At 37.1% G+C, this 27,306-nt stretch overlaps 1 protein-coding gene across 3 annotated transcripts in view; it reads right to left on the bottom strand.

Moving 5' to 3' along the window:
* The window catches only part of MYCBP2 (MYC binding protein 2), a 225,675-nt gene that overhangs the window by 71,925 nt on the left and 126,444 nt on the right, over positions 1-27,306 (bottom strand). For 2 of the 3 annotated variants that reach the window (XM_056109890.1, XM_056109888.1), the window contains 7 exons: positions 26,861-27,005; positions 24,061-24,276; positions 20,061-20,116; positions 13,604-13,719; positions 11,084-11,181; positions 10,095-10,211; positions 8,959-9,099 (listed from right to left, as the gene is read on the bottom strand). In XM_056109890.1, the coding sequence (XP_055965865.1) occupies positions 8,959-9,099; positions 10,095-10,211; positions 11,084-11,181; positions 13,604-13,719; positions 20,061-20,116; positions 24,061-24,276; positions 26,861-27,005 (889 nt within the window). Of the gene's footprint in view, positions 1-2,530; positions 2,606-8,958; positions 9,100-10,094; positions 10,212-11,083; positions 11,182-13,603; positions 13,720-20,060; positions 20,117-24,060; positions 24,277-26,860; positions 27,006-27,306 lie in introns of all 3 variants that reach the window. The other variant, XM_056109889.1, reaches the window with a different exon arrangement.

Raw genomic sequence — 27,306 nt, 5'->3', positions numbered from 1 at the left:
TTATTACTGAAAGTCCCATTTCTTGCTACTTTTGTCTGCAATATTTTATAAGCAGAGAAAATAAGTGTGAAGATTTTAGACACTTATCTGTAAACAGAGAATGATGAAAATACTCATTAAATATGGAAAAATGTTAATATCTACTAATGAATGAAGCAAGAAGGCTTATAAGATTTTAGGTCAAAGAGATCGCTCAAACTAAATACTTCATATGTGGGTTTGATCAGAAGAAATGTATGGTCCCTGAAGACAGTGCTGGGATTAGTCCCCAAATACTGCCAGGCCAATAAGCAAACAAAAAGTACCAACTCAGACCTAATAAAGTACAATAAAAATATCTTAATAGATTTCTTAGGTCTTTACAAAAAGGGAATAGGCTAATATTATCAGTGAGAAGATGACCAGACCTTTAGTAGAGAGGAAAGATTTAATTCTAATGATGTAGCAATTAAAAGTATATACAAAAAGCATTTGGAGGTAAGAGTCAACTGTAAAATTCCAGAAAAGAAACAAGTCCTCATTTTCTGTTGAATCTGAATACTTTATGAAATTTTTTCCCATGTAACTGAAGTCAAACACAAATAATAACCTTGCATATTTGCTGCTATCCCAACTAAATGTAAATAAAAGTCCCATACTGCGATTCTTCCATTAACAATATTCCCTTAAAGCAAATTTAAACACTTAAAGATAGTAATACAGTCTCTTCAGATTGCTTTATAGTAAAATAAAGTAAAAATATTAGTATATTGAGCCACATTCAAATGTTAAGTTAAAATTAAATACTTAGTAATGAAATAAAGAAATGAAAAATTAATGTATCATGAAAGATATAATATTGTTTAGTAGTTCTAGCCTACAGTCTGATAATAAGGTATATATTAATATCCATTACACACTAAAAATTAAAAATAAAATTTAAATAAAAATAAAATAGCAATTTCATTATAAAAATATAACTTTATTAATTCAATAAATCAGGGAAAATTTAAGACCCATCAATAACTTTCAGGTTTTCATTGCTGGATAATATTTAAAATAAAACTGAAGAAAGTAACAGGACAGATGCTGAACTGCTGCCTTTTCTATCCCACAATGAAAAAATGTATCATGTTATAAATTAGTTATAAATTTCACTATGGTGATGAAAAATGACCAATTTCTACTACAAATGTAGACTTTCAATGTTATTTATATAAGTTTATCATTTCACCAAATGTTAGTGACAATGTAGTGGAAATGAGAATACTAAATAACTGAAAATATTTGATAGAATTTATAAGCTAATAAAACTTTAAGATTTTATTAAATTACACATTTTTATATATCCATGAATGTCATTCACAAATATAGATGTATGTGTATATGTGTGTGTGCAACTCTCCAAATATAAAGAAAGCACTCAAAGAAGAAGACAGTTTTAAACTTTTTTTGGGGGGGGGTGTGGTCACACCCGGCGATGAACAGGGGTTAACTCCTGGCTCTGCATTCAGGAATCATTCCTGGCAGTGCTCCGGGGACCATATGGGACGCTGGGAATCAAAACCGGGTCAGCCCCGTGCAAGGCAAACGTCCTACCCGCTGTGCTATCACTCCAACCCCTAGTTTTAAACTTTAAATACTTAAAGTAATTTCAAAGGTTTCAATGAGAATCTAAAAACGTGTCTAGATGTGACGAATTTTAGTAAATACATCATGTAAGTAGTTCAAAGAGGTAAGCTTCAATCCTAATATGCTGGAATTTTAAAAGATTAAATGGCATGGTGTCAAAAAAATAATAATCAAATAAAAATAGATTGAGGGGAAAAAATAATTTTACCAGTATTTAAAGACTGATACACTTATGTTTAACTAGTTTAAAAAGTATTTCCAATTCTTAATCATTCACTGAAAGATAAATCTTGGCAAAAACTAATAATTAAATTATTAAAATTTAAAAAGAATTCTGAAAACTTTTATTAAGATTATTAATCTTACTGAATAAAGAAACTACACAAATTAGTAATCATAAAAAAAGAAAGCCTAACCACTTTTTCATTTAGGAGTCTAAGAAAACTGACAGACAGAAAATACTTAAAAATATGCCTGCCATTATTAACCATCTTAATATTCATGCTTTACTCAATACACAAATGTATGTTCCAGCACTAGCAAATTGATGAAATGCAGTTTTTTTTTCTCTTCATTTCCAGTCCATCAGCAGAAGACCAAAAAATTCAAAAGTATATTGTGAAAGAATAGGAAAAAAATGGAAAAGTTGTAAAGTTAGAAGTATATCAATCAGGTAAACATGTTCTCGATGTTTTGTGTTGATTTGAAGTCAACATAAAAGTCTAATTTCAACTAATAATATGTTCTTTGGAAGAAAAAAAAGAAACATGATTACAGAGGAATCTCAACTATGGTACTTTGTTTAACTATTGTTAAAAAAATAATCTTAAGTACAGATTTCAAAAAATAAAATGTAGAGTTTGTATATACATGCTAAAAAAGCCAAATAATGTATGACTGTTCCTTACAATTAACTCACCTGGGGGAAAAAAGCTTTGGAAGTCCATGAAAATACGTCCAAATCCCTGACTCCTTGGCTAGCATTAAAGATATTCTGAGCGACAAAGTTTAAGAAAGAAAAATATCAACAAAGAAAGGGAACAGGTATCATCTGCAGAAGATGCGTTCACAGTAACAACACATTGTTCCACACTTTAGCACCAGCACTGAAAGTTTACTAAAGGGAAACTGAAGCCACCTGAGAAAATTAGACACAAGTGAAATTCTGATAATTTTTTTTTTTGGTCAAAAGCTCTCCATGGATATAGTGTGTCATGCCATTTACTAACATTAAGAGCCAGATATTGCTACAAAACTTAAGATAGTAAATGAGAGAAGGAAACTTTAAAACTTCCTTAAATGATGATACAACTATTCTAATACAACTCAGGTTTACTTTATGGCAGAGAACGGTCTGCTGTTTTATAAAGAAAATGTGAATAAAACAGATATTATAGATTGGACAACTATTATTTGGTATGTGGTATACATGAACTGGCATGTGGTATACATATATTATTTGGCATGTGGTATACATGAACTGAACATCACTTTTGAAGTACAAAAAAGAAAAAGAAAAAAAGGAAAAAAATGGAGAAAAAACACACCAAAAGATGAAAGCCATTTTTCAGATTTCTTCCCTTCTGTAAATGGGAAAGATAATTTGGAAATGTTAACGAAAGTAAACCTGTTAAGAGCTGTTATTAGTAAGCACATAGAATACATACAACACAAATCCTTTACCAGAAGCTGGCCTCCTTTTCTCCATTCCAAAGTTAAGTAATTACACAAAGTATTTGAGAATCACTTTGTTAAATTCTGAAAACAGTTTGCTTAAGAACAACCATTCATAGCAGGCTGGTCCCAGAAAATCCAACATTTTCACAAAATGTCTTAATGAAAATTTAAACAAACATTTTCACATAGATATACCATGCTACTGAAATTCACTGCATGATCTGGAATTCTATTTCCAGTGAGTAATAAGTACATACTTTTAGTGCTTATATAAGTACTATCAGTGGTAATTTTGACCAAATAGTGAGAATATTTCTCAATTGTGGGTAATCTGGGAACCAGGATATTCAAAGGGGTTAAAGGTGAAAAATCGCTATGGGGTGGTGGGTGGGAGGACAGGTATGATGATGAGCCACAGGAGGAAGCAGCCTGAAGGGGCTATGGTCAGTAAAAGGCAGAGAAATACTGAGTTAAGGTTCCAGAAACAGTTCTACTACGTTCTATTTGTGATTGTGAGAGAGTATATTTCCTTCGTCATTGGAAAAGTAAGTGATAAGATACTTAACATTACAAGTTCACAATAAAAATAAAATGAAAGAATTACTAAGGTAAGGAACATGTTATGTTGGGAAATCACTTTAAGTGGCATAATCATACCAATTACCAAGAATTAAAATGTAGCATTCAATAAACTTTGAAAAGCCAAACATGAGCAAATGTAATATTTGAGACTTTGGAAGAAACAATGAAGAGTAAGAAAGGGTATTTACCAATAAGCCCTTACACTTAAGCTTAGCAACAGGAAAAAAAAATCCCACAACATATAAATACAAATTGGCTACAGGAAAATTAAAAAGCAAAACACTATAGTCAGAGAAAGTAAACCTTTTATTATTTTAGAAAGTGCCACCTGAGAAGGCAATTTTTATTCTCCAGACCTTTGGATAGCCGTAGAGGCTATTTATCAGTTCCCAAACACAGTACTCCTTTAGAGCCATAGACATTTACATATCTATCTAGAAATTCCTTTACTTTCTCTTGGTAACTTTTCTTTCAGTCTACTAAAATGTCACTTCTAAGTGGAGCCATTTTAAAACACATCACATATCACAATGCAATCATATTATGTGAATATGGTATGCTTACCACATTATATGATGCATATCCCAAGAACAAGAACCACACTCACTCTTATTTATTTAGATTCCCACTGCCTCTTAAGCTAACATCTACTTTCCAACTATAGTCTGGTTAACTGGGAAAATAACAGAGAAGAAATAACAGAACAGTTAGAGAAAATTGTAAACAAAAGTACTATAGATAGACTAAAAAAAAAAAGATTCTTAAGATGTAAAATTGAATGGCACGTTCAAAGAAAGTGCCAAAAGTTCTAATAGACAAAATGGATTTGAATTCTTCATCCATTTTTTCCCCATAGATTAGAAAACATTTTAAAACAGAGTCGGAAAGAGCCAACAGAATGGGATGTACTTTTTGCCTGCAGCACCCAGTTTTGGTCCCTGGCACTGCCTCATACTCTGCATGGAGATTAGCACCTGAGCACCACCAGGTATGCCTCCCTCTGGAAGAAACCCCCAAATTAAAAAAAAGATAGATACATAGTCATAATATAAAAGCCTAAAGCTATTTAATCTTTTTTTTTTTGCTCTTTGGGTCACACCCGGCAATGCACAGGGGTCACTCCTGGCTCTGCACTCAGGAATTACTCCTGGTGGTTCTCAGGAAACCTTAAGAGATGCTGGGAATCGAAACCGGGTCGGCTGCATGCAAGGCAAATGCCCTACCTGCTGTGCTATCGCTCCAGCCCCGATTTTTTTTTGGGCTACATCCGGTGATGCTCAGGGGTTACTCCTGGCTCTGCAGTCAGGAATCACTCCTGGCAGCGCTCAGGGAACGCTATGGCATGCTGGAGATCAAACCAAGTACTTGGACCCTCCATTTATCCTTTCATACTCCTAACATAGCTCAGATCCCACAGCTGATACTCTTATATATTTATTTATTTATTTTCTTAAATTTTTATTAGTGAAACACCATGAGGTACAGTTGTAGACTTACAAATTTTTGTACTAGGGTTTCAGTTATACAATGATCAAATACCCATCCCAACACCAGTGCCCATTCTCCACCACCACCAGTCCCAATATCCCTCTCACACCCCGCCCCCCTATCCCACCCTACCTCTGTGGCAGAGCATTCCCTTTTGTTATCTCTCTCCTTTTGAGTGCTGTGGTTTGCAAGAGACATTGAGTGGCAATCTTGTTTGGTCTATAGACTACTCTCATCACGCATTTCCCATCCTGAGAGGAACCTCCCAACACCCTTTATTTGGTGCTCCCTTCTCTATCTGAGCTGCCTTTTCCCCTAGCGTGTGTGGCTGTCCTCAAAGCCATGAAGTAATCCTCCTGGTACTTATTTCGGCTATTCTTGGATGTTAGTCTCCTATTTTGTTACTTTATGTTCCCCAGATGAATGCAATCTTTCTGTGTCTGTCCCTTTCTTTCTGACTCATTTTTCTTAGCATGATACTTTCCATGTAGTACCACTTGTATATGAATTTCATGACTTCATTTTTTTAACAGCTACATAGTACTCCATTGTGTAAATGTACCAAAGTTTCTTTAACCAGTCATCTGTTCTCGGGCACTCAGGTTTTTTCCAGATTCTAGCTATTGTAAAGAGTCCACAGCTGATACTCTTAATTGCACTTTTCATCAGCATCTATGTCTCTCTTTTCTTTTATAGTAGCCAAGCATTTCCAAAGAATGAAATAATCTTTTTTTTTTTTTGGTTCCTTTAAATCTGAATATTTGGGGCTGGAGCGATAGCACAGCAGATAGGGCATTTTCCTTCATGCGGTCCACCCAGGTTCAATTTCCAGCATCCCATGTGGTCCCCTGAGCACTGCCAGGAGTAATTCCTGAGTGCAGAGCCAGGAGTAACCCCTGTTCAATGCTGGTTGTGACCCAAAAAGCAAAAATAAATAAATAAATCTGAATACTCAGGGCTCTTGAAAAATAGATTGCTGACAATAAAACAAGTGATGGGTCCTCAGTAACCCAAAGATAAAAAATCAAGTAGATTTTGGTCAATTTCTCTTACTATTTCTCAATCACTACAAAACCTAGTATTTATTTTAATCTAATTTCTTTCAATCTCATCTGAAGGTTTTCCCTTCTATTTCATGGTAACCATGGTCTTCCTCTACTTGCTTTCCTCATTTAGTCCTAAGAACTTATCCACTACCTCCTTCTCAGAAACAAATGTCCATATATAACCTCATATATTTAACCTATTTTATTTTCCTTTATGGTTCTTAGACTGTGTATTTGTATCTTTGATTTTCCCCTTTTCTACTGTTGTATTTCCATTTTTATATGTAACTCAAGTCACTACTACACATAAAATAAACCAGAACTAGTAGCAGAAACTGAACTACTTATAAATGAACACATCTGACATAAAACTAGAAAATACCAAAATTCACTTAATTCTATTTCCTATCCTCAATATTCTGCACATCAGAGCAATTTTCTCATTTATATTCTTGTGAAGACCTACTAACAGACATTTGTATGGATCACTGCACTGAACTTTTTCTTTTAGCTTCATTTTTACTGTTCCTCTCCAATTTCAGAAGATGATCTATTATACAGTGTCTTCTGGTTGGGGTCTAAATTAGCATCAAACAATAGGAGGCCACTGTTCCAAAATGAATCTACTGGAATTGAAATTATAACATGGCACTTGTCATTCTCCCTTTTTAACTTTTATTTATCCTCTAACTTCATCTGTGTGAATTATCTCCCTCTTTGAAAAATATCTCCTCAAATGAGAAAAATGCAACAATTAAGAAGGAAATTTTGGAGTGGGGGAAATAATAAAGAAAAAATAATATAATGCTTTATTACAGACTTAAAATACACAAATATCTATGTTGGTCAGAATTTTTAAAAAGTAATCTATAAATAAAGTAGCTGCATAATTGTCTATAATTATAATTTATAAAACAATTTTCCTAACTGAAGGAAAAACTGGTAAATATGAAAAAATGGTAGTTTCAAAACCACTTAAAGCTGACTTTTTAGCAAATGAAGAAATACTATTTTTCCTCTCGGTGTAACTGCCTCTTTTGCAGGAGGCTAAAGTCATTTCAATTATAAAGTTTTGGGGCCACACTTGGGAGTGCTCAGGGGTTCGTCCTGGTACAACTCAGGGGACTGAACCCTAGCCTTCTGCATGCAAAGCAGTGAGTGACTCCACTATTGAGCAATGTCTCCAGCCCCAATTTAATTTATAACTTGAGATTAAAAATGTGAGGAAAGTTCATATATGATTTATTATTTCAAAATTTAGTCATGAATTTTCATTCAGTTTAATCATATTAGTGTAGTAGTAGGCCACCATTCTCCAAACTTTATCATCCGTCTGTTAATAAAAACTACACAATTTTGCCTCTACCCACTGTACTAAAATGTGAATGATTTAAAAATGAGATTAATAAATATAAAAAGAAGTTGCATACTTTCCTTGCCCAAAAAAATCTCAGATATAAAGTTAAATCAGGAATATCAAGTACAAAAAAAATAATGAAAGTTCTGCTACAAAAAAATCCCTTTATATGTTGATATTTAAGAAATTTTATTGTTTAAATACTAAGGTGTTTTTTAAAAACGTATTTTATTAGTATTGCCATAAAGGAGTACAAACATTTGAGAATAATAAAAAGAAAATAAAAAAATCACACTTTTCTGCTGAACTTATAAAAAGAAGTGTGGTGCACTTGTCACATATGGTGGCACAGCAATTCTATAAACAAAACACTGTGTCTACTGCATTTATCAAAGTTCAGCAAATTTTCCTACACTAGCTCTAGAACATTAAGAGTAATTTAAATCCATGAATCTATCTTCTTTTAATACAATATTATAAACCAAGGGCTGGAGAGATAGCATAGCGGTAGGGCGTTTGTTCTGCGCACAGCCAACCCGGCTGAGCTGGGTTTGATTCCTCGGCCCCTCTCGGAGCGCCCAGCAAGCTACGGATAGTATCTCACCCGCACGGCAAAGCCTGGCAAGCTCCCTGTGCTGTATTCAATATGCCAAACACAGTAACAAGTCTCAAAAAAAGGAGATGTTACTGGGCCTGCTCGAGCAAAATCGATGAACAACGGGAGGACAGTGACAGTGATTATAAACCAAAAAAAAAAAAAGCTTCAAACACAGACAACACAGAGAACTAATCACAAAACGCCAATGCAAAGACAAGCATATGTTATTCGTGTTTCTGAGTGCATAATAATACCAAATTCATAAATTTTAATGTGGAATTCATTACAAATAGCGATATGAATAAAGCGAGGTGGAGTGAATGCAAGTTCTTTCATTTCTGAGCTCTCTGAAAGAAATTCAGTAGTCCTAGTTTCAACTGACCACTTTAGACCTATGATGATGGATCTTTATCAAATGTTAAGGTAGCCTTGCCAAACACCACCTCCATTACAAAGAAATCCTTAAGAATTCAAGCTATCATAAAGTAAAAGTTATTTAGTTGTGATTTACCTCAGAACTGCAGAGCCTTAATTAAAGAAAGCCCCGCAACAAGGACAGTGAATGTACAAGTAGTGTTTTAAAACCACCTTTTACTTACGTCAACAGGCACGAGAAGGCTCTTGCCAAGATGCTGATTGAAAGAGAGGCACCAGGCTTCAGTGTACCCATTCATATTAGGCACATACTTCTTTATTGTCTCATCATTCAGTCTCAGCCAGACACCGTCGTCATTGTGGATCTATGGGGAATAAGCAACAGAAACAAGCCGGGCCCCCTTGTAACTCCATGAGGTGAGTAAGGGGAGAAAGGCAACACAGAACACAAATATGCGGGCCATGGCCACTACGGAGCTACTTTTGCAGTTGAAGGTAACTAATACTTTTAGGGGGGGGGGGGAAAGAATAAGAAATGCCAAATAAAATATAATTCACACTTGTAAAACATCACGTAGGGTTATAGCACACAAAAATCAAACTCCAAGGTTAAAATTGTTAATTCAGAGCTTTCCGAAAAGAATACAAATCTCAATTCAATCATCAGAAGTTATCTGATTTTATTATAAAGGAAACATACAATCTGCGACTGAAAAATAATGCCATTTTCAGTAGTGGTTTTGTTCATCAATTAGCTCGAGCAGACCCAGTAACGTCTCCATTTTGAGACTTGTTGTTACTGTGTTTGGCATATTGAATACGTCACGGGTAGCTTGCCAGGCTTTGCGGTGTGGGCGAGATACTCTCAGTAGGTTGCTAGACTCTCTGAGAGGGGCGGAGGAATCGAACCTGGCTCGGCCAGGGAGGCTGCACGCAAGGCAAATGCCCTACCACTGTGCTATTGCTTCAGTAGTGGTGATTAACTGAAATCTTTCACGCTAAAAATTTAACAATTTTACTCTATTAATAAAAAGAAACCATGTGTGTAACTCAATTTTTCAGAAAAACTTTCCATACCTTCTAAAACTATTTAATCTAGAGGGATAGATAAACCGTGCAGTGGGTAGGGCACTTGCCTTGCAAACAGGTGATTCCTGAGTTCCTGAGCACAGAGCCACGAATTGGCTCTAAACACCACTTGGTATGGCCCCAAATAATAAAATCTCAAAATACAATCTAACTGCAAACTCTATAATCTTATCATTATGTAAATGCTTTCTGTACAAAAATTTATCACGGCATTTATGTAACTACGTCAAATATTTACTGAAATTTAAGTAATTTGTGTTACTTAAATTACCTCATCAATGAAAGTGATAGTTCCGTTGACTTTCACTATGCCGATCTGCTCACTCTGAAGGGAAGGGTGGCTTCGGATCCGGAGCCCAGCACTGTCCTTGGCCACAAATTTCCGAATCTGAGAAGGCAGGAAAATAAATCATGGACTAGATCACTTAAAGTAGCAAGACATAAAATTAAATAAACTTACAAGTGTCATGATTCCGGGCCGAAGAAATAGGACAGTGAGTCGGGTGCTTGCCTTGTATGCATCGGACCAGCCAGGTTCAAGCCCTGGCACCCCATATGGTCTGCTAGAAGTGACTGCAGAGCCAAGAATAAGTCCTAAGGACTGCTGGGTATAGTCCCCAAACAAAAACAAAACCAGAAAACCAACAAGCAAACCATTATGATTCTGATCTTGAGACAGTTTCTAAAATGATTTTTAATTGTTTTCCCTTTGCAAATAAGTGCTTTTAAAAATAATATTAATAAAACCTCTATAGTTATTACACATTTCTTTAAACATTAGAAAATTTGTATATATTTATAATTTCTTTCTAAATTCTGAAGAGATAAGCTAAAAGAAAGGGAATTTTCTTTTAGGAAAATATTGTATAAATTCTATTGCCAATGTTTCTTTCTGAGCAAGTGGCTATAAAAGTCCTAAATTCACTCTTCAGATGTTTGGAAATTCATTTTTCTTTTACAGTATAGGTCACTTTCACCTTGTAATCTTTATGCACTTAACTGTAACAGAAATTTTTTTATTAATTGCAAACTTTCAATAATAAAAGAAGATGAAAAGGTATAGAGAATCTAAACTCAGAGTCAGGCCCTACAATTTAGAAATAATGAAATACAACAAACCATCTCTAAGTTTATTTAGGGATATTTAGGAATCAAACAATGAAATCAGGTAATATCAAAGATGCAGGATGACCACTTGGAAACATCAATGAAGAAAATTAGTAATTTCTCATTCATCTTCTTACTTCAGTCTAAACTAACCTTATTTGGTTGAGGTTCAGTCTTTGGTTTCACAAGTTGAGTTCCTGGTGGTATCATTCCTTTTGGTGGATCTTTTACTTTTACTTCTAGACCAGCATCTGTAAGAAAGAGAATTGTTGGCATCAGAGTGATAGTACAGCAGGTAGGACACATGCCTTCCACCTGGCCGACCCAGGTCTGATCCCTGGCAATGCATATGATCCTTTGACCACAGCCAGGAGTGAACCCTGAGTGCAGAGTACCAATGGGTAAGGTCCAAAGAGAAAAGAAGGGAGGGGAGAGAAAAGGGGAAGGGGGATGGGAAAGGAAAGAGAGAGACATGGGAGGGGAAGCAGGATGGGAGAAGAGAGAATCATAATCTTAAAAACACAGTGAGGGTGGATCCTTGAATCTGAACACTGACAATTACTAGTATCTGGATTTTGTCCTCTAAAGGTGATAGATACTTAATACTTGAAAAATAGAAGTATTTAAAAAATGGCTGACATGCTAAATGGGTGAATGGAAAAGAGGGACTTGGATTCTGTAACAGACTCTAAGAAATGACAGTAGAAAAAAAAGCAATGAAAAGTAAAAAAAAAAAAAAGAAAGAAAAAAGAAACATGTATATGACCAAACATGATCTCAGAAGGGCTGATTATAAAACTGCTCACTCAATCACTTTTGTGACTGAAAGGCAGCAGAGTGAGGTGTTTAAAACTAGGGTTTGCATATGAGACGGTCTTGGTTGGGCTCAAAGGAAAGACCTCAATTTTTCATCCATAAAGTGGGAATGAAATTAATACCTATATTTTGTGGAGTAGTGAGAACGCAATGATTTAAAATATACAGGAAGTCCATAAAGCATTAGACATTTAATGTCTCCCTAAAAGAGACATTTAAGCAGTGCAATAAATGTTAATACTCATCATCATCCTTATTCTACAAACTGTTATCTTTTCATTCCCACGATCAAGCAAGCTCCTGGCAGGCTGATAGCTTGGTCGGTCATCTTGGGAACAAGGTAGGAAAGGAAATGGAGGGTTATTATATAAATGTGAGCAGTTCTCTTTAGTTTCATCTCCAAAAACAATATAAGTGGAGTTCTCGTGCCTCCTTTGTATCAGTTACCCTCAATCTACTGAAGCCATTCTTGAAAACCTTCACTTTTAAATTTTTACTGTATTTGAACCTCTCCTATGTCACTATGAGTCTACTTGACATTCTACTGTTCACAATCAACTTAGTAAATTACTGATGCTTGATGGGACTAGTCTTATCTATAATAGTCTTTTGTTCAAAATTAGTAAGAGTTTACTGAATAAAGACACTGACTGATGGCCATGATTAAATGAAAGAATGTAGCATCACCTACGGATTGAGGTCTCTGGAATGGTACAGATGAATTTCCTAATTAGATTTTGTACAATTACATAGTTATACCAATGTAAAGTACTTCTATTTCCATTGAAAAAAAATTACTTAAATCAGACATTATTTTGGTAGAATGCTGTTAAGAAATACTTCTATCTTTACCATGTCTCTTTCCTTTCCATATGCCAAGGTATCATGAAAAAAGAATTTTAAAAGTTACATAAACATTTTCTAAATCTGATTCAGGAATTTTTTTTGCCAAAAGAATTAATAAAAATATTGTTATAAGGAACTCATACCAATAAGCACTTACTAGAGCTGTCTATTTAAACGTTTTATTATATGTATAGATTGAAAACAAAAAGAAGGGTGGGCTAGAGCAATAGAAGAGCAGGTAGGGCACTTGCCTTGAATGCAGCAGACCCAGGTTCAATCCCTGGCACCATAGATGGTCTCCTATGCTCTGCCAAGAGTGATCTCTGAGTTCAGAGCCAGGATTAAATCCTGAGCACTGAGTGCTGTGGCTTCCCTCCCATCCGCCCAAAAAGGCAAAAAAAGAAAAGAAAAAAAGGGCTAGAGAGATAGTACAGCGGGTAAACCACTTACCCACCAGGAGAGATCCCTGAGCAAAGTCAGGAGTAAACCTGATGCATCTCTGGGTTCGGTCCAAAATAAGGAAGTAAATTAATAATACAAAAATAAAGAGAAGAAAAAGGAATACTAAATGAAAAAATAAGTTTTCCTAATTTAGTGGTGGATAAAAAAAGTCAATTCATTGAATATTATTCTTTGAGCAGCCACTATGTTCCAGGAAGCAAGTTAGACTGGGAGACTTAAAAATGCACACAACAGTTTCTGCCTATAGCCAGGCAATCAGGACAGGAGAAAAAAAATTACAAAGGGCAAACTGTGTATGCTGAGAAAGGGCAATAGGGATGGGAACATACAAAACAGTCACATTAGGGAATGAAGGACGGGATTCCTGAGGTATGCTATAAAAATATAAATGTATATTTTATGAATTCCCTAAGTTAATTATAAAAGAAGAATTGAAGTCCCTGAGTCATTTAACTTACAAACCTGTCCATGTCTGATGGTAAAGGTTAAAGGATAAAATAGAGCAAATTCATTAATTCACATTTTTGCACTAAGTAACTAAAAAATTACCTATTTCAATGCCATCAATGGTAACATGAATAGTGTAGAGTCCAATGGCCCCTGGAGTCCAATTTGCACAGTAAGTGCCATCATTATTGACACGGATCAGCATATTCTCACTAGGTCTGAAAAGGAGTAAGGTAAATATTAGATTTATTTTTAATTAAACTACTCACAATATAACATGATTAATATCAATCAGAAAACACAACCTCAAAATTTTAATCAGATGACTAAACTTACTTAATTCTCCCTACCTTGTCTCTTGTTACAATCAAAGAGTCCTGGGTGTTAATCAAAACCAGTCCCTCCACTTGTGCATGAATCTCATCCCACTGACATTACTTGAGGCAATATTTTTCACTCTCTCATTCATTATCAATTTCTCCCACTTTATTGGATCATTTCTATTTCATATAGAAATACTTCAAATGTTCTCGGTCCACCATCTTATTAAATACTCCCTTTGAAATAATAAGCTCTAAAAAGTTCTCACAGTTCTTTGATTCATATGAAACTCATTTTTAAAACTCGCTATGTTTCATCATTTCCAATTCTGACAACTTAACTAGGCCATTGCTCTCAACACTGCACTGAGATTTTTTGTGTGTCAAACTTAAATATCATACCCCAAATTCTATGGATAGTTCTTTGTCACCAATTGAAAGCTGGCAACCTCTACTTTCTTAAAATATCTTCTTCATGTCTTTAACAGTATTTCTATTTTCTTTCCCTACCTTACTAGCCACTCTTTTTACAAGTATTTCATTGACTATCCTTTAGCTTATGGAATACTCCAGGACTTTGGTCTTAAGATTTCTTTTTTCCTTTCTAGTGATAATTCATCCATTTCTCAGTTTTAAATACCATCTGTAAAGAGATGACAATCCCAATGTAATTTCTCCATAAATTTAACTATTTCTAGTTTACTTGGGACTGTCCCTATTGATGTGTCTTGGCATTTCAACTTTAATGCATACAAAGAAGAACTCTGACTTTATACTTATTCCAGTACCAACAAAGACATGCTTTCTTCTCAAACCTTTTTATTTTCTCAAAATTTTCTCATAAAAATCATCATAATCTCTAGCAGGGGTCAGTTAAAATCACATGTAATAGTATTTTAATATATTGTGAAAACAGTATTTTCACAACGACTTACTCTACCACTGAGATGTAGTCATAGGAAATATATAGGCTACTGCGCTAGACTGGGGCTGGAGCGATAGCACAGCGGTAGGGCGTTTGCCTTGCACACAGCCAATATGGCTGACCCGAGTTCGATTCCTCCACCCCTCTCGGAGAGCCTGGCAAGCTACCGAGAGTATCTCGCCCGCACCGCAGAGCCTGGCAAGCTACCCGTGAGGTATTCAATATGCCTAACACAGTAACAACAAAGTCTCCAATGGAGACGTTACTGGGCCCGCTCGAGCAAATCAATGAACAACAGGAGGACCGTGACCGTGACTGAGCAAGACTGTGTTTTCTATTTACAAAAATGGGCAAAAGCTAGGTTTCAACTCTAGTTGACCACCCCTACTACCATATACTCTGTACTGCCACTGAGACTGAAGAAATCTACAATAATTGTGAATTCTTTTCTTTCCCTCACCTTCTTTTTTCCATTCTAGCAGCAAGGCAGTTTGCTTTTGCTTCTAAGAATACCCCAAATCTTTTCTCTTTATTTCCACTCACTTCCTTCTAACCCGAGTAATGTTTCAACAGTCTCTTAACTCATACATGTCTTACTATACTTGTTTGCATATAATTCATTCTCCCAGAGAGCAATCAGGAAGATTTTTTTTTTAAACTATACATTACAGGCAGAGTCTCCAGTCCCCGCTCCTGGCTGTCCTCACAGAGGCCCCGTGGAGGGGGGTGGGTTGAGTTTCCCTCTCTGCTGGGAGCAGAGCCTCGGCAGCTGAAGATCTCCGGGACCCAGCCACAGTCATACTGAGACCACTCTCCACATGTTAGGTCGAGCCACACGCATGAAGGAACCGGCAGAGGAACCCAGGTGTGCGAGACCTAGGGCTGAAATCTCCAAGCTTGCTCGGTTTGGGACTGGGCCTCCTCCACCCAGATCCGCCATCTTCCAATAGCTAGACAGTTACACCCACCAACTGCCATATAACCCCATCAACAGCTAAGATCCAGAGAGTATAAAACCAAGTTCCTATTGTCTAGTTCTCTCTCTCTCAGAGAACCCAGCAGGCTACTGAGAGTATCTTGCCCGCATATATGTCTGACTGGGAACACCTGTAAAGGTGATTAGAGGCTGCCCCCAAAGCCTCCAACCCTCTCGGAGAGCCCGGCAAGCTACCAAGAGTATCCCACCCGCACGGCAGAGCCTGGCGAGCTACCCATGGGGTACTCGATATGCCAAAAACAATAACAATGATGGTCCTCATTCCCCTGACCCTGAAAGAGCCCCAATATGCCATCCAACAGTTATACTAGCACATGAAAGGGATGAATGGAGACGTTACTGCGCCTGCTTGAGCAAATCGATGAACAACATGGTGATAGTGATACATTACCTAACTCCCTGGCTTAAATATCACAAAAGAAGAAAATTCAATTCCTTTAACTTTGCTTAAATTAGCATACCCTGTACAATATGCCCTCACAGAGTTCTTGAACTCATCTGACTATATTCCCTCTGTCTCACTATTCTTCATGTTTTTGATGTCTTCAAAGACATCATCTATGCCCATTCCAGTTTTTTGCTACTTAAGATTAACTTTTCCCATATCTTTACCTAGTCATTTCCCGTGCTATCCTCCACTCAGCACCTCCCTTTTGTTTAGTTACCTATTCTTTCCCTATCACTTTCATCACCAAATAACCATATTTATTAGTAATAACTTAAAGATAGTTTATTTTTTCACTGGAATGTAAATGCCAAAAGTACAAAATCCTTGTCTAATTAGAGAGGTTCTAATTAGACAAGATATGTAAAAATATCCTAAAGCTTCTATCAGGGCCTCCGCTAGTGTAAGTACTTAATATTTTTGAGTATAAATTACATTTAGACAAGACTCTATTTTAATTAGGTTTAAAATATTCAATGCACATGAACATCCATTTATTGACAAATGATTTATTGGCATGTTCTTATTTAACATTATATAAACCTATACTGTTCATACTTAATTTGTGAAAATACTAAATTCTACTACAGTCACAATTTGGAGCTAAAAATAAGCTAAAGGTAAAAGCTACTTGCTTATTCCCAAACCAAGATACCGTCTCAAAACTCAGTTATTTTGAGAGCTTGCTACAAGGCAGATTAAAGCTACTTGCATACATGTCAGAATAAAGCTAACTTGTTGATATTTAGTGAATTATATAACATGACATACAATAAAACATATGTAATAATGCTTTTTCAGATTTACTCTGGAATTGTTTCTGAATATTATTAGATGTAATCTCTCCAAGGCACAATCTATACAATCCTATTTTTCAAGTATCTATTTTATTTTATTATCTTTATTTTTTGCTTGGGGACCACACCTGGTAGTGCTCAACACTTACTCCTGGAGGGACTCAAGAGACCATATGGGGTGCCAGGGGTTGAACCTAGGTTGGTTGTGTATAAAGGCAAGAACCCAGACACTGTGCTATCTCTCCAGCCCCACAAGCATCTATTTTAAAAAGCACTTCTAATAGACAAATAGAGTGTAAATTGAAAAATCTGCTTAAATCTGCAATGAAAGGATTAATCTAGGCTTAAAAAGTTAATACCTCACAACTGAAAATGTGAACACAGTACACAATGAAAACATTTTGTAAGTCATTGGGTCAAAGAAAAAGAAAAACCTGGAAACAGACTACCCCCCATCTAAAAGAAGGGAAAAAATTATACAACACCAAGAAGGTCAATTTACATATAGTTTAGATTATTTATTCTTTCTTTAATATGTACTATACAACAACAGCAGTATAATAGTTGAATATAAGCATATTCTATTTTCAAATTTACATATTACAAAATTTGTGGCAAATCTCTGCACTGTAGCACTGTCCTCCCGTTGTTCTTTGTTTTGCTCGAGCGGGTACCAGTAACTTCTCTATTGTGAGACTTGTTGTTACTGTTTTTGGCATATCGGATATGCCATGGGGAGCTTGCCAAGCTCCGCCGTGATCAACAGATGATTAGGGAAAGAAATTCAGATACTCAATGAAAACTGCTCTGTCCATAGAAAAGGCAACACCATGCCTTCTGGGACAAGTGGATTTAACTTGTAATGATTATGCTAAGTGAAATAATTAAGAAAATGAGAGGCAATAACAAAAGAATTTCACTCACAAGTAGAATATGAATTAATAAAGCAAATCAACCAGCAAGAAACAGAACTCCTAGATTTGGTGAAAACTATGGTGATTACCAAAGGCAGCAGGTAGGAGGAATGGGAAAAGTGATCTGTCGTTGGGTGTAACTCTGGTTGTGTGAGTATGACAAATTATATACGAAGCTGAACCCCTGAAATTCCTTAACATTGTAAACCAATTATAGGTTGAAGAAAAAATTAATTTTTATATTAAATAAATATAACACTAGAGTTACTGGCAAAAATTTAAAAAATAGATCAAATGAGAAAACTGGACTTTTCTCTGACAATTTTCAAACTCACATGCCACCAAGAATGTACATAGCAATTTTGTGGTTCTAAAAACTTTATGTTTGTTTGTGGGCCCACACCCAGAAGTGCTCTGTCTTACTCCTGACCCTGTCTTCAGGAATCACTCCTGGCAGGTTCTAGGCAGGGAGTGAACTCGGGCCACATTAAAGGCAAGCACCCTACCTGCTGTACTCTCAGGCCCACTTCTAAAAACTTCATTTCTATCTAGACCCTTGAGGATTGATATTTGTATGACCCTTAAGGGTCTAGATACAAATATTATAATCTGCCCCACTTAATTACTTCTAGTGTTACCTGGAAGCAATTTTGGTGAGTATCATTTTTGATCAATAAGTAGGATCTTACGAATCTGTTTCAGACCTTCCAGATTCAGCATTTTATTTTGAGAGCATTATGTAGTCATGAAAATTTTAAATACTTAAATATTTTCAAAGAGATGTCTTCATTTTTCAACAATCAAGAACAGTAAAAGTAAAAGTAAAGTAAAGGCCCTCCCGTTGTTCATCGATTTGCTCGAGCGGGCCCAGTAACGTCTCCATTGGAGATTTTGTTGTTACTGTGTTTGGCATATCGAATACATCACGGGTGGCTTGCCAGGCTCTGCCGTGCGGGCAAGATACTCTCGGCAGCTTGCCAGGCTCTCCGAGAGGGGCGGAGGAATCGAACTCGGGTCGGCCATGTTGGTTGCAAGGCAAACACCCTACCGCTGTGCTATTGATGTAGGCAGGTAGATAGGGAAAGGCCCTTTGCAATGGAAGAAGAATTCTAGGAATGACCCAACTTGTGGATACAGAAAACAAAGTACTGATAAGACCATCCGCAGACCCTCAGGATATGGGCCTCCCCATGAAATTCATCTTTTTGGACCTCCCTGGTAACCTCCTTAGCAACAAACTTTTACCTGGAAAGAAGCCCCACGTGGGGGCAGGTTGGAGAAACCCTATAAAGGCCACCTGGAACAAAGGAAGGGCGTGCATATGCTGCCTGAGCCCATGTGCTGCTTGTGCCCACGTGGCCGAGCACATGTGGTGCCCGAGCACATGTGTTGCCCGCCTCTCCCCTCTTGAGATGTGTACTTTCATGCTTTCGTGTCTAACTTTACTCTCTCTCTCTCCCCCTCCACACCTAAAAATCCTCCAAATAAAATCTATTTGTTTCACTGCTTGTCTACTCCTGAAATTCCTTTCTGCGAGGCGAGACAAGAACCCAGCAACCCTGGGTCCCGAGTGGCAGAGGAGGGTGGGGAGAAAGTGACTGTTTTTCTCCTCCCCACTTCACGTAAGTCACCTGTGGGGCCCACTGACATCAGAATCGCATATTTTATTTTACAATTGTGTTGAGTCAGTGGAGAAAAATATTGATAGAAATCAACTTTTAAGTTCTGATTTTACCTTTTGCACCAATGTGTTTGATAAATATTTTGTAATTTCTTGCTTCTGCTTGTTTCAGGGCTTAGGGAGTCCATTCAGTGCTTAGGGGCTTTTCCTGGCTCTGTGCTGAGGGTTCCCTCCTAGCAGTGCTCAGGGAATTATATGCAGTGATGGGGATTGAATTGGGGTTTTTCACATGCGAAACAAGTGCCTTCACCTTGGTATTGTCTCTCTAACACATGTGTTTTAGTGTTAATTTGATTTACCTAGTGAATGACCCATAAATATCTGTAATTAGAATATAATCTGTTTTCTCTTTAGGCAAACCTCTAGAAAGTTTTAAATGCTCCAAAATATTTACCTGTATAAGGATCAAACTGAAATAAAGAATGTTTTTATTTACAATTAATAAGAAGACATTTTCTTGCTATATGCCAAGACCCTTACCTCTTAGGAGTTGGTGATGCAAAGCGTAGTTCTTCAAAAGAGTAATTTTCATAAACCTTTGGGAAAGAAAACATTTAGAATCACCAAGTCATTAGTAGAAATATTTTTATTTTTTCCATTAGAAACATTTTTAATATAATGATAAAACATTCAATAAATGTTGCTCAGACAACTGGTTATCTATATAGTAAACAAAAGAACAAACAAACTCTCAACTGCCTACATCAATTAGCAAATAATAACAAAATAAAAATTCTAGATGTGTTACAAACCCAAATATAACAAAAAAAATCAAAATATTTTGTACCAAGGAAACAAAAGATATTTTGAATACATTGGAATTTTAAGTTTCTCTAAAACAAAGACACTATAAAGAAATGAATGGGGCCAGACTACAGGGGACCGGGTAGGGTGCTTTCCTTGCACTTGTCTGACAAAGTTTGATCCACTGCATTCTTGAGGTCCAATTGTTATCAGTTTGGCTTAGTATATTCACCTTCCTCTTAGGTGTACTTACATGAAATACCTAAAACTTGATAACTGAATCTATTATCTTTCTTAACCAAAACCTGCCTCTCTTCAATGCTACTCTTACTCCTCAAGTTCAAGATATGAACTTTATCTTTTATTTTCTTTTTCATTACCTCATTCCATTTAGTCAATATTAATCTACTAATCATAAACATCTTTTGAATTGATTCTGATCAACACGTTACTGATTCAAAGGAATAGCATATCTCACAAGGTTAAATTTGTATTACCTAAAGAGACAAAATAAAACATCTGCCTGATTACAGTATGTTCCAGTATGATCTAAAAAAACATAAATCTATGCATATTATTTCTGTCTTCTACGATTCACCACTATTCTAATGACAAAATTCTAACTGCTGCTTAAAATAAGAGCCATTTTGCTAATTCAGACTAACAATGTCTCTGAAGATAATTAAAATGCAGTTTTAAAAATTTATCTAAGAAGTATGATGTTGAGGGTATGGTGCCACCAGCAGGTCAATCTGTACCTGTGAGACGAATGCATCGGCAGCCTGATGGCAACATCAGACTTTCAGATACCCCAAAACTGCTGCTGTACCTTTGGCCAGACCCCAAAAACGTGGGGCAAAGTTTACCAAGAAAGTAAACAGCCAAAAGTTAGGTATGTGGGAGACACACCCACAAACCACCTCCGGCTCAGTTATATCATTGGAGGCATGACCTCTCTGGTTCCTGATCAAACTGCTTAAAGGACATGATCCCAGAGTCTTGGAAACGAATCTCAGAACCCAAAGGCTTTTGGCAGAAATGCGTCCTGTTACTGCAGTAGGTTACTGGTGCTGGGCCACTCCAGGTGGGAATAGGTTTTGTGTCTTGACCTGCTCCCCCTGGCGGCCTGGTGACCGCCATCCTCCAGAGGCCACTGGACAGTCAGGTTTGGGCCTGCAGTGACGAGACACACGGGACCTCACCACATGGGGATGGAGCCAAACCTTTCTCCCCATCCCAACGAGACCCCGAGTCACTGCCTACAAAGGGCCTCTCTGGCTCCTCATCAAGCTGATTAATAGCCATGATCCCAGAGACTCAGAAACAAATCTCGAAACCCAGCGGCTTTTGGCAAAAACGCAACTGGATTGCATACAAGGTGGCCACCGGCTCAGAGCTTATTGGAAAGCCAGATGTGCGCCGGTGGTGACTGGGCAACTGCAGTCTCATGGGAAGGGGGGGGTGGTACCAGCTCATCCTTCACGCCCTACTGAGGTCACAAGTTGCCCCCCACAAGCGGCTCTCTGGCACGGCCATGGCTCTAGAGGCAAAAGGACTTAATCCAGAGCCTGGAAGCTTGTGGCAGAAAAGTGAATGGACCATGCGTTAAACTATGGCGCCATGCCTCCCCAGGAGGGAAAGGGTGTTGCACCCTTCTGCCTTTTTGCCCCCCTGGCAGCAAGGTGGCCGCCACCTCAGAGCTTATTGGAAAGCCAGGTATGAGCCGGCGGTGACGGGGCAACTGCAGTCTCATGGGAAGGAGGGCGGTACCAGCTCGTCCTTTACAACCTACCGAGGTCACGAGTTGCCCTCCACAAGCGGCTCTCTGGCATGGCCATGGCTACAGAGGCAAAAGGATTTAGTCCAGAGACCAGCAGCTTGCAGAAGAAAAGTGAATGGACAATGCATTAAACTACGGCACCATGCCTCCCCAGGAGGGAAAGGGTGTTGCTCCCTTCCACCTTTTTCCCCCCTGGCAGCAAGGTGGCTGCCACCTCAGAGCTTATAGGAAAGCCAGGTACGAGCCGACGGTGACGGGGCAACTGCAGTCTCATGGGAAGGGGGGCAGTACCGCCATGTCCTTCACCCCCTACTGAGGTCACGAGTTACCCCCCACGAGCGGCTCTCCAGCATGGCCATAACACCAGACACACAGAAATTAATCTCGTAATTATCTGGCTCTTTGTAGAAATCCAAAATTGTGGCCGTGTGACATTATACGATTCTCATACCAGCTATAGAAAACAAAATATTTCACAATGCCTTTTCAGCAATTCTGATTATTTGGGGGAAAATTCTAAACAATAATGGTGCATCTTTTGTCAAAATAATGAATGTAATCAATGTAGAGAAGAGTTAAGTAGAAACCATCTGCCTCACAAGCATTTGGAGGGGTGGGAGGGGGGGTATACTAGGGTTCTTGATGGTGAAAAATGAGTACTGGTGAAGGGAAAGGTGTTTGATCATTGTATGACCGAAACTTAAGCCTGAAAGCTTAGTAACTTTTTCCACAGTGATTCAATATATATGTATATATATATATATATATATATATGGTATGATGCACAGAGGGGCTGAGAAAATAACCCAAAATTCTGGAGTAAATGCTTTACATGAGGGAGTTTTGAGTTCAATCCTTGGTATTAGATGATGGCCACTCAAACACCATACTGAGAGAATTCCCTGAGCACCTGACAATGTGGCCTCTGAATATATAAAAAACAAAGAGATTACTCGGATTACATCTGATAGAATTCCTATGCTGAAGAAGGCCTTCTTAAACTCTGAAACCAGACAGCTATGTCCTGGGAGTAATGGTACATTAATGGTAGGCCCGTACTTTGGCAGGATTTGACAAATCCAATTCTCAGACAACCAAATCCATTCTTAGTTGGATTAGCATAGATCTGAAATTGAGGGCTGGAGACAGGAGAGGAGGTTAAGGTGCTTGCCATGCATGAAGCTGACCTGCTTTGATCCCCAGTGCTACATTTGGTCCCCTGCTCACTATTCAGGATCAATCCTGGGCATGGAGCTAGGAACAGTCTCTTAATCCCATGGGGTGCACCATGCTCCCACCCCTGCCCCATCTTTAAAATTGCTAATCCTTTCCAGACATCTGAGCTCAAAACAAAGAGATTTCTACTTATAGGAAAATAACATTCTGAAAAAACAAAACAAAGCAAAACTTTCAGGTCTACAATTTATCAATAGCTCTCATTAATAGCTATTGATCAAATACTTTTTTTTTCTTTTTGGGTCATACCCAGCTATGCATGAGGGTTACTCCTGGCTTTGCGCTCAGGAATTACTCCTGGCGGTATTCGGGGGACCATATGGGATGCTGGGAATTGAACCCAGGTTAGCCATGTGCAAGGCAAACGCCCTATCCACTGTGCTATCACTCCAGTCCCTCAAATACTCTGTTTAAATTTACTGGTCTTAAAACATATGTCCCTTGTCTTTTTTTTTTACTTTTAATATGAGTCAGGAAAAAATATTCCAGTGACACCATGTTTCTTCAGAATGTTAATCAAAAAGTGTACGAAGTTGAAGAAATATTTTTCTAAAAGTAAATAAGGTAAAAGGTAAAAGCTATTCTGGGATCAAAAAGAATTTTTCAGTTTAAGTAACTCGAAGCTTCAAACAAATTTGTGTTCAAATTTTAATGGCTTAAGTGTTTGCTAAAGGGCTAATGGTAACCATAAAAAGAATTTGCCAAGTGCATATAAGTCACCTTCATCATCGTTATGGCGATGTATCGAGCTTCCTTCACTATCATGGGCTCATAGGAAACATCCAGCTTGGGTGATGCCAGCCCGCCAAAAGTCATGTCAGTGTTAGAAGATGCAGTGGTCACTGTAGGACTCCCAGGGATCCTCTGGCTTCTTTTCACTTGCTCTTGCTGCAGAGACGTTTTCTTCTGGGACACAGGAACGGCTTTGACTTCCACCTAACAAAGGTATTATATAAGGCAATGGCAACACATCAGAAGAAGCAATTCACAATTACCATCTCACTAATTGTATAAATTCTGTTATTCCACTGGCCATCTTGGACATTCCATTCAAAGACTTAATTAGCAGAACCAGAATGAACTCACACGGGTTCCACAATAAACATACTGAACACAGAAGGAAAGAGAAGACTTGTTTTTCTTTCAAATGATCAAATATCAAAACAAAGTAGTAATAAACATCATCATTCATAAAACTCACAAAAGGACAACAGAAATAATCTGTTGAATTTCTGTAGGAACTAACATTATGGTGTAAGGTAATTCAAGCATAAATACTTTTCCAATTATTTTAAATCTCCCATGTATTTTAAGGCACTACTAACTTAAAACAGGGCTGGAATGATAGCATAGCATGTAGGGCATTTGCCTTGCACACGGCCGACTCAGGCCGACCCCGGCCGACCACAGTTCAATTCCTCTGCCCCTCTCAGAGAGCCTGGCAAGCTACTGAGAGTATTGCACCTGCATGGCGAAGCCTGGCAAGCTACCTGTGATGTATTCGATATGCCAAAAACAGTAACAAAGCTCACAATAGAGATATTACTGATGCCCACTCAAGCAAATCAATGCACAATGGGAGGACAGTGCTACAATGCTACTAACATAAAAAACAAGGTCTGTTTTTTTTTTAAAAAAAAAAAAAGGTAGAAGATACAACAAAAGGTGCAAAGCCGAATAAAAGACAATGCCAATTAAAGAAACACAATAAATGCAACAGTATGAACAACATGAACATTAAATGAGATTAACTATTATGCTAACATGAAAATAGTTACCACAGTGTAGTCACACAGACTTATTCTGTGGTATTTAATGACTCATTACATACATTCAAATGAAAAAAAGTCATCAGTGAATATACACACCCTTGAAATATTGACTGAAGCTGAGGAAAAGTTAATACATAAAGTCTTTTCTTATGTAGTTACTTTGAAACAGTGTATCACTAACAGGATTACTATTTTCTCTTTTCAAATTTGTATTCCTTATAATTTGTGATTTCAGTTTGTGGCTGTTTTTTGCATCCCAGAGAGTAATTTATAAACATAGGGATATGATTTGCTTTAAAAAAGTAAAACCAAAGAGAATTTAAAACTTTAAGTACAGCATATGTATGAATATGCATTACATATCATATGTAATTAAGAATACATAATATTCATCTTATACGTCCATATTTGGGTCACGTCCAAAACTTTCAGAGCCACTAATAAAGACTGATTTCTGTTTTGTATCAGGATCAAACACTTTTTTTAAAATTTACTGGTCTTAAATTTACTAAAGACATATGTCTTTACTTTTAATATAAATCAGGACAAAGATTCCACTGACATTACATTTCTTTAGAGTGTGGACCAAAAAATGTACTAAGTTGTTGAAATATTCTACCAAAAGTAATACTAAAGTAAAAGCAATTCTGGAAGAAAAAAGGATTTTTTAGTTCAATCAACTCTAAGCTTCAAACAACCAAATCACAACTCGGAGTGGTGGTGAGGGGCAGAGTTGAGACTGCTTATACTAATTATCATTTAATACAGATATTCCTTGACTTATACTGGGGTTATGTCATTTGTCTTATCAGCACATCCTAAGGAGAAAATGTCATAGGTCAAAGATGCCAGGCTCAATGCTGCTGTGGGAATCATGAGAAAATTTTGTACTACAACTTCTATTAAACGTATATGACCATCATATCACTGTAAACTCAAAAATTCAGTAAGAGGAATAATGGGAAATTAAGGGTCATCTGTATCATTATTTAAAAAAATCAAGTTACAAATGTAAATTTTACATTTAAAACACTATCCCAAAGAACATAATTGTATGCACTGCCATAAATTCTAATATGTCATTGTTTGGGAGACTTGGGGGCCACAATTGGTGGTGCTCAGGGATTACTCCTAGCTCTGTGCTCATCCTGGAGATGCCTGGGGACAAGGGATTGAATTAGGGTTGGTTACCTGCTAGATAAGTGCTTTAGCCTATCTGGCCCCTAAAATGTCATTATTACTGTCTCAGGAATGGGGTATTCAAGAACGCCATATTCATTATATGATAATTACCCTTCTTATTCTTTTATAATCAAATTCAAAGATTTCTAATTTATTTAATAAGTACCAATATTGCATTTAAAATTTTATCTCCATGGCACTAAATACCTATGTGAAACTTTAAAAAATATACATTATATACAAAATTTTAAAATGGACAATTTCATTAATTCAATAGCTATATACTGAAGGTCTTGTCTCTTTGTGCTCAATTCTCTATATTGACAATTTCTTATTCTTCCTTCTAATAACCACAGTCCTAGGAAAAGAAACCACCACATAACCTGGACTAACGAGGATCAATTAACATAAATAAGTCATTTAAATATATTTTGGCTTTCTCTATGACCTATATGTAAAATCAGTTTTATATCTACAAATGAACTCTAGCACAGGCCATTTCTAAAACTGTGCAAGTTACAACAGTCACTATGTAGATACTGACGAATTAAACTCCATACAATTACCTTCATATTGGGAACATGTACCACATCTCCATACTGATCTTTTGTTTGAACAGTTATGGTAGTAGGCCAGCCACAACGGATATCATCCTTGTTCAGGATCAAAGATGTTTTCTGAGGATCAGCATAGGAATCTGGCTGAAGCCACCTAACAGGAAGGAAACGAAGCAACAAAAGGACTCAACAGTTGCCAGTGTTTAACATGAAATCGAATGAAGTGAATAAAACTTGTGTCGAACAAAATGTTGAAATGGTATCTTTACAACAATCATGGTGTCTCACTTGCAAAATATTAATGACAACTGATTTACGATTTGTTTCTTGTTTCTTTTTTTGTTTGTTTGTGGGGAAGTGGCATGTCCCCAGTGGTACTTAAGAGATCTGGGATTACCACTGCAATTTTCAGCCAAGTTAGTGGGGGATTCAATGCAAGAGTCTGAGGGTGCAAT

Source organism: Sorex fumeus, unplaced genomic scaffold, assembly GCF_029834395.1.
Source record: "Sorex fumeus unplaced genomic scaffold, SorFum_2.1 ptg000008l, whole genome shotgun sequence".
Classification (NCBI taxonomy): Eukaryota; Metazoa; Chordata; class Mammalia; order Eulipotyphla; family Soricidae; genus Sorex; species Sorex fumeus.
The sequence above is the reverse complement of the archived record's forward strand: the minus strand, read 5'-3'. Positions and strand labels throughout refer to the sequence as shown.